This window comes from Strongylocentrotus purpuratus, unplaced genomic scaffold (genome assembly GCF_000002235.5).
Source record: "Strongylocentrotus purpuratus isolate Spur 01 unplaced genomic scaffold, Spur_5.0 spur5_contig_833, whole genome shotgun sequence".
NCBI lineage: Eukaryota > Metazoa > Echinodermata > Echinoidea > Camarodonta > Strongylocentrotidae > Strongylocentrotus > Strongylocentrotus purpuratus.
In genome coordinates, this window is record NW_022145539.1 from 1,572,931 (window position 1) to 1,585,048 (window position 12,118).

Below are 12,118 nucleotides of genomic sequence, written 5' to 3' on the forward strand. Positions count from 1 at the left end.
CTCTAGCTTTATTTTCAAATACAAATTCAACACATTTTGACAAAATTGATTTGTCCATGTTCTTGACTTTAAATGAATCACCATCAGATGTCCAACATAGAGGGAGACATTTTGATCTTTTTCAATTAGCATATTACCATGTATTAATACCCGATTAAAAAACAAACAAATTCATATCAAGTTATCCATTTCTTTTTTTTTATATACACAATTCCTATCACATCATTTTCAAGTTGTATAAAGCCTAAACATGAAACTTATCAGACTTACAATGCAATGCCTCATAAGTCATAATTACAAATGACATATTGTTCTCAAAAAATGATATTAATATTGCTATTTCTGAACTTTTATGTCTAATGTCCAATGAAGAAAGGGGATGATACCTGTATATTCTTTCATAACGTGAGAACCTATTGCTGATAAAAACTAAAATAAAGTGCTTCTGATAATGGACTGGATTACTTGCAAGTCACTGGTACATCAAGTACATCAAAAATACCTCTATGATTTCCAGTCTTGTCCATTGTCATCACTTAGCATTTTCTACAGAATTACTACAATCCATACAAGATAAACAACAAATAAAAAAACAAACACAGAGGAAGCAATTTCTCAAAAATGCTTAAATTTGCAGGCAATTGCAGGCAATTTCAGCCATTTTAACTGGAGATATTTACCAAACATTCATAAAGAGAGAGAACTCTAATACTGGCAATAGGTGGCACGTTTCCTTTTTCATTACCCAAATAACAATAACTTCTCTTGAAACACTTGCACGTCCCCCCCCCCCCCCCCCCACCAAAATAAAAAAAAAAAAGAAAGGAAAAATGAAAAATGAAAACGAAAAAAAGTACCTGACCAAAGGGCATCTTCATAAAACATTTGAAATGTTATCATAGTCACATGATTTAGTTGCCAATTTTCTATTGACAAATGAAACATGATATCTATGAATGTTAAAACTTTAAAAAGATCAATACAAATTTGAGTTTTAAGTAACCGTTTAATCTTGTAATTGTGCACATGAACAAAATTTACAAAAATGTCTTGGGGTTGTTGTGAACTGTGAATTCGAAGCAGGTCAAATTCTGCATCATATACATGGGAAGGCACACTTCATGAATATTCATCAAGACATTCAACTCAGAAGAGCAAGATAGTTTTACACAATAACATACATTGAATAGTCCTACCAGGGCTTTAAACTAACAAGCCCTGGTCCTACAGGGTGTATAAAAACAATTTTGAGAACAAATTCAACTGTCCTCTTCAAAGTGGTGGGATATACGTTATACTGTACATGAAATGAAACTGAAACTGAAGAATAAATAAGTAATAACGTGAACAAGTGCCAATCTTAGAAACACTCCTGTACTCATTTTGTATTTGACTACAGGTACATGCTTGTGTAAATTTCAAATAAATGTATGACATTCTTGACTCCTGACCTATGACCTACAATGCCCATTGTGTTGCTAATATGGATTGAGAATTTGAGATAAAGAGGAGATTGTTTAAAAATGCTGAAATGATAAGGCGAAGTCTAGCCTTCATACCAAGTAGTTTTTCCATTTAAGTTAAAGGAAACCTCACCCCAAAGAATAAGTATAGGTATTCTGAAAATGAGATGTATTCATGCCGTATGGTGCTATATTATTAACAATATCAGCTTTCAAGTAATACTTCTGCAAAAAGATATATAAATTTATAGATCAAATTGACTATTGGTGGTAACAGCATAAATAATGATTGATAATGTCTAGCAGTTGATACTTCTTTGCTCTTTATTGCAGTACCGCTGTACTGGTACTTTCCATTAACTACTACCTACCCAAAGATCATATGGCAGATTATCATACCCTTTTTAAAATAATAAGTCAGCCACGTGAAATTAAATGTTGGTGGTAAAATTACTTGTCAAATAAATAAATAAATGTACACCGTACAAACTCGGAAGGATATGATTTAGCTTCACTGGAAGGGCTACATGTACATGGCATTCATGTCTACATGCATCATAGTAGATCATGAATTAACAACTCTGATTGACACTTACTCAAGGACTATAACTCCATCATCATCTTCCCTATAGCTTCCTTTTGGACCATTCGACTGCTTGCTAAATGTCTTTTGGGAGAAGTTCTTACGCCCGAGGGGAAGAACCACTGGTCTTTTCGTAGTTGCAATGGTTGCAGCATTAGAGTTCCTTTTCGGTGGGATGATAGTTCTTTTCACCGCATTACCATTGGTGTACACCCGATTGAGATGCACTGGACCTGGACGTGTACTGGTCGTTGAGGGCGGTGCACTCAATTGAATTCTATGTGATGGAACACCTGGCTTTGTGGTCGTCGAGGGCGGTACACTCAATTGCATTCTAGCTGATGGAACACCTAGCTTTGTGGTTGTTGAGGCGGGTACGTTCAATTGAATTTTACGTGATGGACCACCTGGCTTTGTGGTCGTTGAGGCGGGTACGTTCAATTGAATTCTACGTGATGGACCACCTGGCTTTGTGGTCGTCGAGGGCGGTACGTTCAATTGGATTATACTTGATGGACCGTTACACTTTGCTGTAGAAGAACTTGTAGAAGGTGAATTGAAATACACTCTGGATAATGCAGTTTGGTTGGGCAAAATTGCAGTACTCAAGGAACCTACACCTACACCTGAATTTACTCCTGTTCTTTTTATTAATGCTGTTTCTCCTTTTTTTGAATTTACCGGCACTTTTTCTGTTGTACCTAATACCACTCTGACTTCCTTTCTTGTATTATTACAGGATACTGTTTCTGGTTGCCTGTGTTGAGAGGCAGGCAAAGGCTTGCTACCGGTGGTACAAGGTTGCGATAGTATCTTCTTCTTCTGGAGCATGGCTAAGCTACGACTGAGTTCACTTGGCGAGGGGACATTAACAGTGGTGGTTTCACATGGAGGCTTGAAGGAAACACCTGGTCTTACGACTTCTGTTTTCACAATTGCCTGAGAAGAATGCAAGATTTCTGTTGACTTAGACATAAGGGCTGATTTGACCTCTGTACTGCTTTGAGGTATTCCATTTACAGCTACAGATGTTCTCCCTGTTACTTGAGAATCATTGCTAGAGTTTTCAAGCTTGATCTTTTTTGCCTGAGGCGCATCATCACCACAAAGTGACTTATCTCCAAGCAGATGATTCTTAGATTCTCCTGTTTTGTTTTCGTTTGGATTGTTTGTGTCTTGACAGATTTCCATCTTTGTCACATCTGTCTCGGGACTCTTGGCCGCTGATGGCTCTGCAGATTGGCTTTCATCCGAGTCAGAAACATATTCTATCCAATCTCCTTCTTCAAGGTCATCCTCACTCCCGTCTGGATCGACCTCTGGTTCACTAGTTCTATCAAACTCTGGTTCGACCCCCGGCACATGCAACTCTCTGGCCAGATGCATGTGCTTCTCCAGTTCCTTGTCCATCATCTCCTTACTCTTGACGTCATTCTCTTCCAACCTCGTCTTCAACTCTGCATCCTCAGTTGCAGGGTCGACTGGCGTATCGAGGAAGGACGCGTACCCAGGATTGAACATGTAGTCATTGATTCTACGTTTACTCAACAGCTCCCCTACATCCTTAAACACTTCAATAGCCAGCGGACGCAGATCAAGCTCATGGATGTCTAATTTCTTCACCCGATTAGTCTGCTTGATAACAGAGAACACATCATGAAAATCTGGAAATGTACCAAGCTTGACTAGTTTCCTGATTTTAAGGTTGATCTCGGGGTACCTCGTACCCCTATAATTAACTTTCTTTTCTACACCACGTCCATTTTTCGCCTCGTGGCCCTTCAGCTTACACCATTTCTGCCAGGCTTCTACAAATCTTTTTCTAAGTTTATGCTCAATCATATGAGACGAATCATCTCTACCCATTTCCTCCAGGCTCAGTTCTTTCTCACCGTATCTACGGATCTCTTTATCTAACCTTCCCATCAGTTTCTCCATTCTTCTGATATTTTTCTGCCGTTTTGCTTTATCTACATCGCCTTCTTCCTTTTCGCCACCTCTTTCTTTGCTACATGATGGTTTCTCTTGATCAGAACTTTGAGATGCTGTCTTTGCATCTTCAGGTCCTGCCACTTTCTTTCCAACTCCATTAGGGGTGACACGGCTAACCCCTCCACTGGTAGATGCTCCATCTCTCTCTACATCTCTTGCTGACGTAACATCATTCACATCCCTAGTCCCATATACTTCAGATCTATCATGGCCGTCAGATGTTGGCTCTGTCTTTATAGTCTTTACACCCACTGTATGTGTCTCGATGCTCCCATTACTCACAATATTATCCCCGTTCCTCTTTGCCTCTGAATCTGCCTTGCTACCTTTCGTTTTTTTTTGTTTCTTGGAAGCATTCTTGAGATGAATCAATACATCGCGAACCACCGAGAAGATGGTCTGGTCTTTGATATCTGGATTCTGAAGTTCTGCAAGATACAGCTGGATAGTATTTCTGAACTCCTCCGATGAGAGGTAGTCTTCTCTCGCAGCCTTGAACACTTTTACAAGATGCTTCTTGATCTTCTCTGCTCCCTTAGCTTTGATCTTTGTCAACTGGTCATTTGAGTAGGTCACAAACTGGAAAATAAAAATCAGAAATAAACAAGTTTTAGAAGATGCTGAACCAATTCATCAGGATGGTTTACAAAACTTTACATCAGTGAAAATTCATCCTATGACACATCCCATAAGTATTTACCCGAGACAGTTTTCATTTCCAGGTACATGTCTGATTAAGATGTCTTTACAATAGGAAACAAAACTATCTCAAATCTCACATGATCTAAAGGCCCACATATTTTTTCTCTCAGCTGCCATCTCTTGTAAACTGCAGGACAATGTCTCATAAAAAAATGACAGCTAGCTGAACTTAAGATCAATGTCTTTGTTACTCCTCAAATATCATTATTTCTGAAAGATATGGATATTTTTAGTATCATTTGCAATGTTTTACAGTCATTTTGTTGCGATTTAGTCTCATCAAGTCTAAAGCAACCCTGTAAATAGGGGCTTTGATCAGATCGGAGCGACACCCTCAAACTTTATCAGTATAATTTTTTTAATGCCGAAAATGTTCAAGTTTTGAGCTATCAAATGCTAAAAAACATGCATAGCTGGGATTATTTTGTCATTTGGAGTTGTTGCAGACCATGTTTGTTGATATTTAATTATGCCTTTCCATGACTTTGAAATTAATAATATTGGTCTCTAAGAGAAGAGGTGAAATATGCGAGCCGCCATCTTGGATTTTAAGGACAATGGAAAAAAAATGTATGCCTACATTATAATCCACGGCATTAAAAAAAAAAATATAAAAAATTCTGCTGATTTTCTTCCGATCATTTTTATTGATCGGCGATCAGAAATTATTGTCCGATCATATCTGATCGGCCAACGATCGGTTACAGGGTTAATAACATATAGGGCCATGCATCTCAGATTTAACATTGTTAAACGATGCCTTTAAGAATTACGATTGAGAGGCAGTTCGATCATCATAATGGGTAAGCCATAATTGTGTGCAGAGGCGTCCCTCTCGGGGGGCAGAGTGCCCCCCCCCCCCACTTTTTCAAGCACCCAAAAAGTGCCTCTTTAACTTTTTAAGAAGTGCCCCTATTAATTTGTAAAATTGCCCCTTCCCCTTTTCAACTCTGATAAGTGCCCCTTTTATTTGGACACGTGCCCCTTTTCCTTCGACAAGTTCACATTTTCCTTTATTACAAGTGCCCCTTTTTCATTCACATAAGTGCCCTTTTAATCTCTAGTAAGTGCCCCTAGTTAGGTACGAGAAGTGCCTCTTTTCACTTTTGATAAGTGCCCCATTCACCTATGATAATTGTCTTATTTAAATCTGAGAGGTACATGCCTTTTTTACATTGACAAGGGCCCCTTTTCTTTTGTAAGAAGTGCCCTTTCCCCTAATAACGACCCCCCATTTTAACTTGGATAAGCGCACCTTATATTTTCACATGTGCCCTTTTTCCTTTCTATTTCTAATAAGTGCCCCTTTTCCTAATGACAAGTTCCCCATTTAAAAAGAGCCCCTTCCCCTTCTCATAAGTGCCCCTTCTCTGGTAAATTACCCTTTTCACGTACGAGAAGTTCCTCCTTTTCACTTCAGATCGGTGTCCCCTTCACCTCCGATAAATGTCCCTTTAAAATCTGATCGGTGCCCATTTTCTTTTAACTAATGCACATTTTCCTTTATTTCAAGTGCCCCCTTTTCATTCACATAAGTGCCCCTTTTCATCTCTGGTCATTGCCTCTTTTCACCTCTGATAATTTCCCTTTTAACAATATATAATAATATCTTATAAATACCCCTATCAAAATCTGCTCCGTCGACAAATGCCCATTTCCTATTCTCATGACTGACTTTTTTCATCCCTGGTGAGTGCCTCTTTTTGAGGGTGTAAGAAGTGCCCCATTTTCACCTCTGATAATTACTCTGGCACATGCTCCTTTTCTTTCCCGATTTCCCCCTTTTCCTCTCGTCATTTAACGCGCCCTAGCTAATTTCAAGCGAGTAAGAGCAATTTCACCCAAAGTTCGTGGAGATTTAGAAAATATTAGAGAATGTGATATTCGATCTATGATTTCTCATATTCTACACAAATTTATTTATTTCAATTAGACTAATGGTATTACCAAATGGACTGTTTTGTTTACTACTAGTTTTTTTACTACAAATTGGTTCAACTAGAAAATTTATCGTTAAAGGATTCCGGAGATATCGCGATCTAAAATTTTGATGTTCGATAGGTGTTCGCGCTGCAACTAAAAAAGTCATAAAAACAACGAGACCTTACTTCGCGCATGGGGGTTTAGAAATCTACAGCTGATTTATAAAAAAATGTGTTTCATCATAAATATTAAGGTCATTTCATAATTTCCAAGACAAGATATCATACAATCAGTCGGTACCACTTCTTACTTACAATTTTGAGGATACCAGGCTCCCAAAATGAAGATTTCCAGACTCTTAATCGGAAAGTATCCTCATTCTCTGACCAGCGCCCCTACTGTTTTAGGAACGTACGCAATTGCAAATGACTGCAAAATTTGCTGATCGTTCATCAATATTTACATAATTTCATACCTAATTCCGGAGAAAATTCTGTCAATAGTCTAGATAATTTTATGTTCCTCCTTCCATAGGTGATATCAGTCTTTCGAAATCTTACCAATTTTATGAGATAGCGAACTTAGCTTAGACCGTAGGTCTGGGATTTTTAAGTCTGACATATGTACCGGGCACAGCAGCAGCACAGCACAACAACGCGGGGACTCTTGCCATTGGTGCACGGTGAACTCTCATAGAGTTATACATGCCCCACATACGCAATTCTGTGTATTCTTTGTTATCGACTCTTTGTTTTACCTCTAATAAAAATCCTAATTTCGAATCATAATACGGAAAGTAACACCTTACCTCATCAAATAAAGATTTATAATCGATCTGCGCAGTATTTGTTGTACTTTCCTGGGCTGGTTCCTCATCACTGTCAATTATAAGGAACACCTCTTCTTCCGTTTCGTCGGGTGCTTTGTTACTGTTAGTCGCCGCCATTTTCGGGGTAGACTACACACTACATGTTGTGTAAGTGTCAAACTGCTGGTACCAAACTCCGGAAGTTGTGAATTCCAATGCTTTTAATATTAATATGCTGCGCATAATAATGCTGCGTCAGAAATCGAGCTATTTAATTAAAGGCCGTGGTCCGGGGGGGGGGGGGGGGGGGGGCACCCGGCACAGTTCGCCACCCACTTTCTCAAGTACCCCAAAGTGCCCCTTTCTGCTTCAGACAAGTGCCCCTTGCTTCTTTCTAACAAGTGCCCCTTCCCGTTTCTCATGAGTGCCCCCTTTCCAGCTTCTGATAAGTGCCCATAAATTATATTACCTCATCAAGTATCAAGTATCATATATATTAAAATCTGATAGGTTTCCCTTAATTTTACTTTGACAAGTGCCCCTGATCCTTTAATATTATTGTAATAAATGCCCAAATACCCCCAATTGTGTTTGAATCACCTCTGATGAGTGTTGCTGTGCAGGGACTATATATCTCAAGACTACTTAAGGGAGGGCCGGGCTGGAATTCCGCGTCACTTATGGCCTTTATTAATTGGCAAGACATTTTTCTACATTTGCCAAACTCGACCCAGGTAAAGTATATAGTGAATCGATACCTGCTAGGTAGAATTCACTGTTACGGTTGACGGAGCTCATGCCAGGGGGGGGGGGGGGGGTAATTACGGTCCTTTGAAAGCGCATAAAGCTGTTAAATCGTATATGCGCTTCACAAGAACGGCATATTTACTATTATCATTCAGGTGCGAGAAGTATATGTACCCCTTTTCCCCTGTAATAATTAAGTGTCCCTTTAATCAGGGAAAAAATTAATATTTATTTTTCGGGGGCTACTTTTCAAGCTTGCCTGCATGAAAATAACATTCTAAAATTTGTTTTGCATTGAACTCTATGCAAATTTACAGGGGCTCTTTTTTGATTTTTGGGGGCTCTTTTAGGCATTTCGGGGGCTAATTCGCCCCGAGCCCCCGTGTATTTTTTTTACTTTGACACGTGCCCCATTTCCTTTCTAAAAAATATCCCTTCATCCCATGTGCCTCTTTTCCTTACTTGTAAGCGCCCCTTCCCCTTAATGCCCCCTTTTCACATCTGATAAGATTATCTCTGATATTCTGACCGGCCAGCTTGTCCTTTTCCTTGGTAATAAAAGTTCCTTCCCACTCAATTGTATAAGTGCCCCCTTAAACCTCTAATGACTGGCCCCTTTTCACATGCAAAAAAGTGCCTCATCCACCTGTATACGTACCCGTTTACTTTGACACATGCCCCTTTCTCTTTTTATAAACTTCCTTTGTGCATTTCCCCCTTTTTATAAGTGCCTAATTTCATCTCGTATGACTGCGCACCATTTTAGGTTAAAAGTGCCACTTTTCATGACGTGCTAGGTGCTACGACAAAATGTATTTATCACGCCTCATCTCCCCCAAAACAATAAAGATATCGACCATGGCCTCCCTAATTCAGACTTGAAAAGCCCATGCTAGCAACTTTGAAACATTTACAATTTTCTCATTTTTGTGTCCGATTTCATTCAAACTTTGATCAGCCTGCTTTTCTGATTTTTACTGCTTTCTTCTAGAATAGGGGGAAAGGGGGAAAGTTTTTTTTTTTTGCACAACAAAAAAGTGTTCCTTCCCCCAACCACTGGACGAAATATCTTACGACGTAATTTTCCGATTTTCGAGGCCAATTTTTTTTATTTTAAATTGCTCATCTGCCTTAAAACCCCCGAGCTTCCGGGGGTTCTGTCCCCTGGATTTCACCTAGGGCCCAAAGTCAGGCAGCTGGATGCTCATCTGACGGTAATTTAATGCCTATAACCCCTGAGCTCCTGGGGGCTCCGCCCGCTGGACCCCACACCAATTAGTGTCCTGCCAGTGTCACAATATAAAAATATGTTCATCTGAACGTAATTGAATGCTTTAAACCTCTAAGTTTCCGGGGTTCCGCCCCTGCAGGCTTGTCTGACCGTTATAAAATGTCTTAAACCCCTGAGCTTCTGAGGGCTCCGCCCCTGGACCCCACGCCAATTAGTGACCTACCAGTGTCACAAATAAGGTATAAAAATATGCTCATCTGACGACAATTTAATGTATAAAACCCCTGAGCTTCTGGGGTCTCGGCCCCCTGGACCTCACGCCAATTAGTGTTCTGCCAGTGTCACAAAAAGGTATCAAAATATGTTCATCTGACCGTAATTGACTGCCTAAGACCCCTAAGTTTCCGGGGCTCCGACCTTCGACCCCACCAAAGGCCCTAAGGCGGGCCACTGCATGCGTGTCTAACCGTTAAAAAATGCCTAAAACCCCCGAGCTTCTGGGGGCTCCGCCTCCTGGACCCCAAGCCAATTAGTGACCTACCAGTGTCACAAATAAGGTATCATTATGCTCATCTGACGTAATAAAATGCCTATTAAAAGCCTTGAGCTTCCGGGGCTCTCCCCCTGAACTTAACATTAATGACCCCAAGGCAGGCCCCAGGATGCTCATCTGACCGTAATCTATTGCCTAACACCCTTGGGCCTCCGGGGGCTCCGCCTCTGGACACCACGCACATTCATGACCTGCCAGTGTCACAAATAAGGTATAAATATATGCTCATCTGACATGTATAAAACCGCTGAGCATCTGGGGGCTCCGCCCCCTGAACCCAACACCAATTTGTGTCCTGCCAGTATCACAAATAAGGTATCAAAATATGCTCATCTGACCGTAATTTATTGCCCGAAACCCCTGAGATTCCGGGGGCTCCGCCCCCTTGACCCCACGCTAATTCTTGACCTGCCAGTGTCGCAATTAAGGTATCAAAATATGCTTATGTGACAGTAATTAAATGCCTATACCCCCTGATCTTCTGGGAGCTCCAACCCTTGACCCCCGCCGAGAAACGTTCAGCGGGGCTTGCATGTAAGAGTGGGGTGATGGGGATTTTTGTTTTTGTCTATCCCCCCCCCCCCCCCAAAAAAAAAAAAAAGTTTTTGCCACTGCTGGTGTCCCCATTCCGTATCAATTTTTGGCTCGCATATTATTCCCCCCCCCTAAGAAATCCTAGATACGCGCCTGCCGACAAGTTTAACTTGAATATATAATTATTGATAGCATAAATGAAAAATTATTTGGGGTGAAAGAAAGTAGATAATGAAAAAGTTAGGTCACTAGATGGCGCTAAACCAGTTTAATTCTAGAGCCCTTTACGAGCTCTCAGAGATTTCGAGTCTGAAGACTGCATACTGTTTTGTTAAAAGATGTCATCCTCCTAAAACAATGAGCTCTTGAGATTTTTCTTCTTCAAAATTCTACTTTTCAAATAGGCCAATGGGATAATGAGGCCCTATTCATAATATGATATATAATGTAGGTTTGTTCAAATGGCGCCGAGGTAAACCGCCACAAAAACGCCCGGCTCGGGTTTATTTTTAACGTGTAAATGAATGGCAACAAAGGACTTGCGTGTAAACAGAAATGTGAAGCGTATTACACTTTACTTCATCATAATTTTTTTTTTAAGCCACAGTTTTGCCGCATCAAACAAGCTCTTATTTTTTTAATGTCATTATAATTATAGGCAAATTAAAAACATGTTAATAACGGGGGGGGGGGGGGGGGGGGGGTGTGATTTTTCAAATTTTCGAGGCCCCCCCCCCAAGAAAAAAATTAGTGCTCACTACCCCTTCTCCCCCCCCCCCCCCACACTGAGCGAATTATCGGCCGGCTGTTTCGCCGCTAAATATTTTCTCACAAATTTGGCCCCCTCCCCTGCCGCTGGCTGGATCCGCCCCTGGTTGCAGGTGTTGAACCCAAATTAGTTGCACGGCAGCAGCAGCATCATCATCATCATTCATCATCATCATCATCATCATCATCATCATCATCATCATCATCATCATCCTCATCATCATCTTCATCATTCATCATCATGATCACCCGATGACCCGGGTTCGAAACCAAGTGGGAGTGTCGTGGTCGAGTGGTTTAAGGCGCTTGACTTGGAGATGCGAAGGTCGAGGGTTCGAATCCCGACACGGCACTAATATCCTTTGGCAAGATATTAACCTGCACTTGCTACTCTCCACCCAGGTGTTAAATGGGTACCCGGTAGGATGCGACCGTCATTGTTGGTCAAACAGTTTTTGAGCGTCATGTAACGCCTGGCTGGAATGCTCCCCAGGGAGTGGAGATTGTGCACACATTGTGTGCGGGTAAGCACTGAATCCAATGACCGGGGTAATAATATATTTGTAAAGCGCTTAGAGACATTTGTATTTAGCGCTATATAAATTAAATTTATTATTATTATTATAAGTCGATGCGCTAGTGCCCTTTGGTATAATAAGGCATTAATCCTCATAACCAGGTTCATCGGAGTGGACCTAAAGCCGTCGGTCCTCTGGTTGCTTACTAATAAGCATTTACTCTTTCTTAGCAGTCACTAAATAACCGTTATCATCTTCATCATTCATCATCATCATCATCTTCCTCTCACTCGTAT

The 12,118-nt window shown here is 40.7% G+C and overlaps 1 protein-coding gene across 1 annotated transcript; it reads right to left on the minus strand.

Annotated features, from left to right (window-relative positions):
• Nucleotides 1-1,229: 1,229 nt before the first annotated feature.
• On the minus strand, nt 1,230-7,641 carry LOC115918594 (death domain-associated protein 6-like). The gene is made up of 2 exons (XM_030984504.1): nt 7,472-7,641; nt 1,230-4,617 (listed from the first exon to the last, which is right to left on the minus strand). Exons 1-2 carry the CDS (start codon nt 7,607-7,609, stop codon nt 2,056-2,058), a joined length of 2,700 nt encoding a protein of 899 aa, XP_030840364.1. The 5' UTR covers nt 7,610-7,641; the 3' UTR covers nt 1,230-2,055.
• Between the last annotated feature and the right edge of the window lie 4,477 nt (nt 7,642-12,118).

Coding starts and splice junctions, on each gene's coding strand:
- LOC115918594 (XM_030984504.1), bottom strand. CDS start 7,609: ATGGCGGCGACTAACAGTAACAAAGCACCCGACGAAACGGAAGAAGAG. Junction 4,618..7,471: donor ATAAATCTTTATTTGATGAG/GTAAGGTGTTAC, acceptor TTTATTTTCCAG/TTTGTGACCTACTCAAATGA.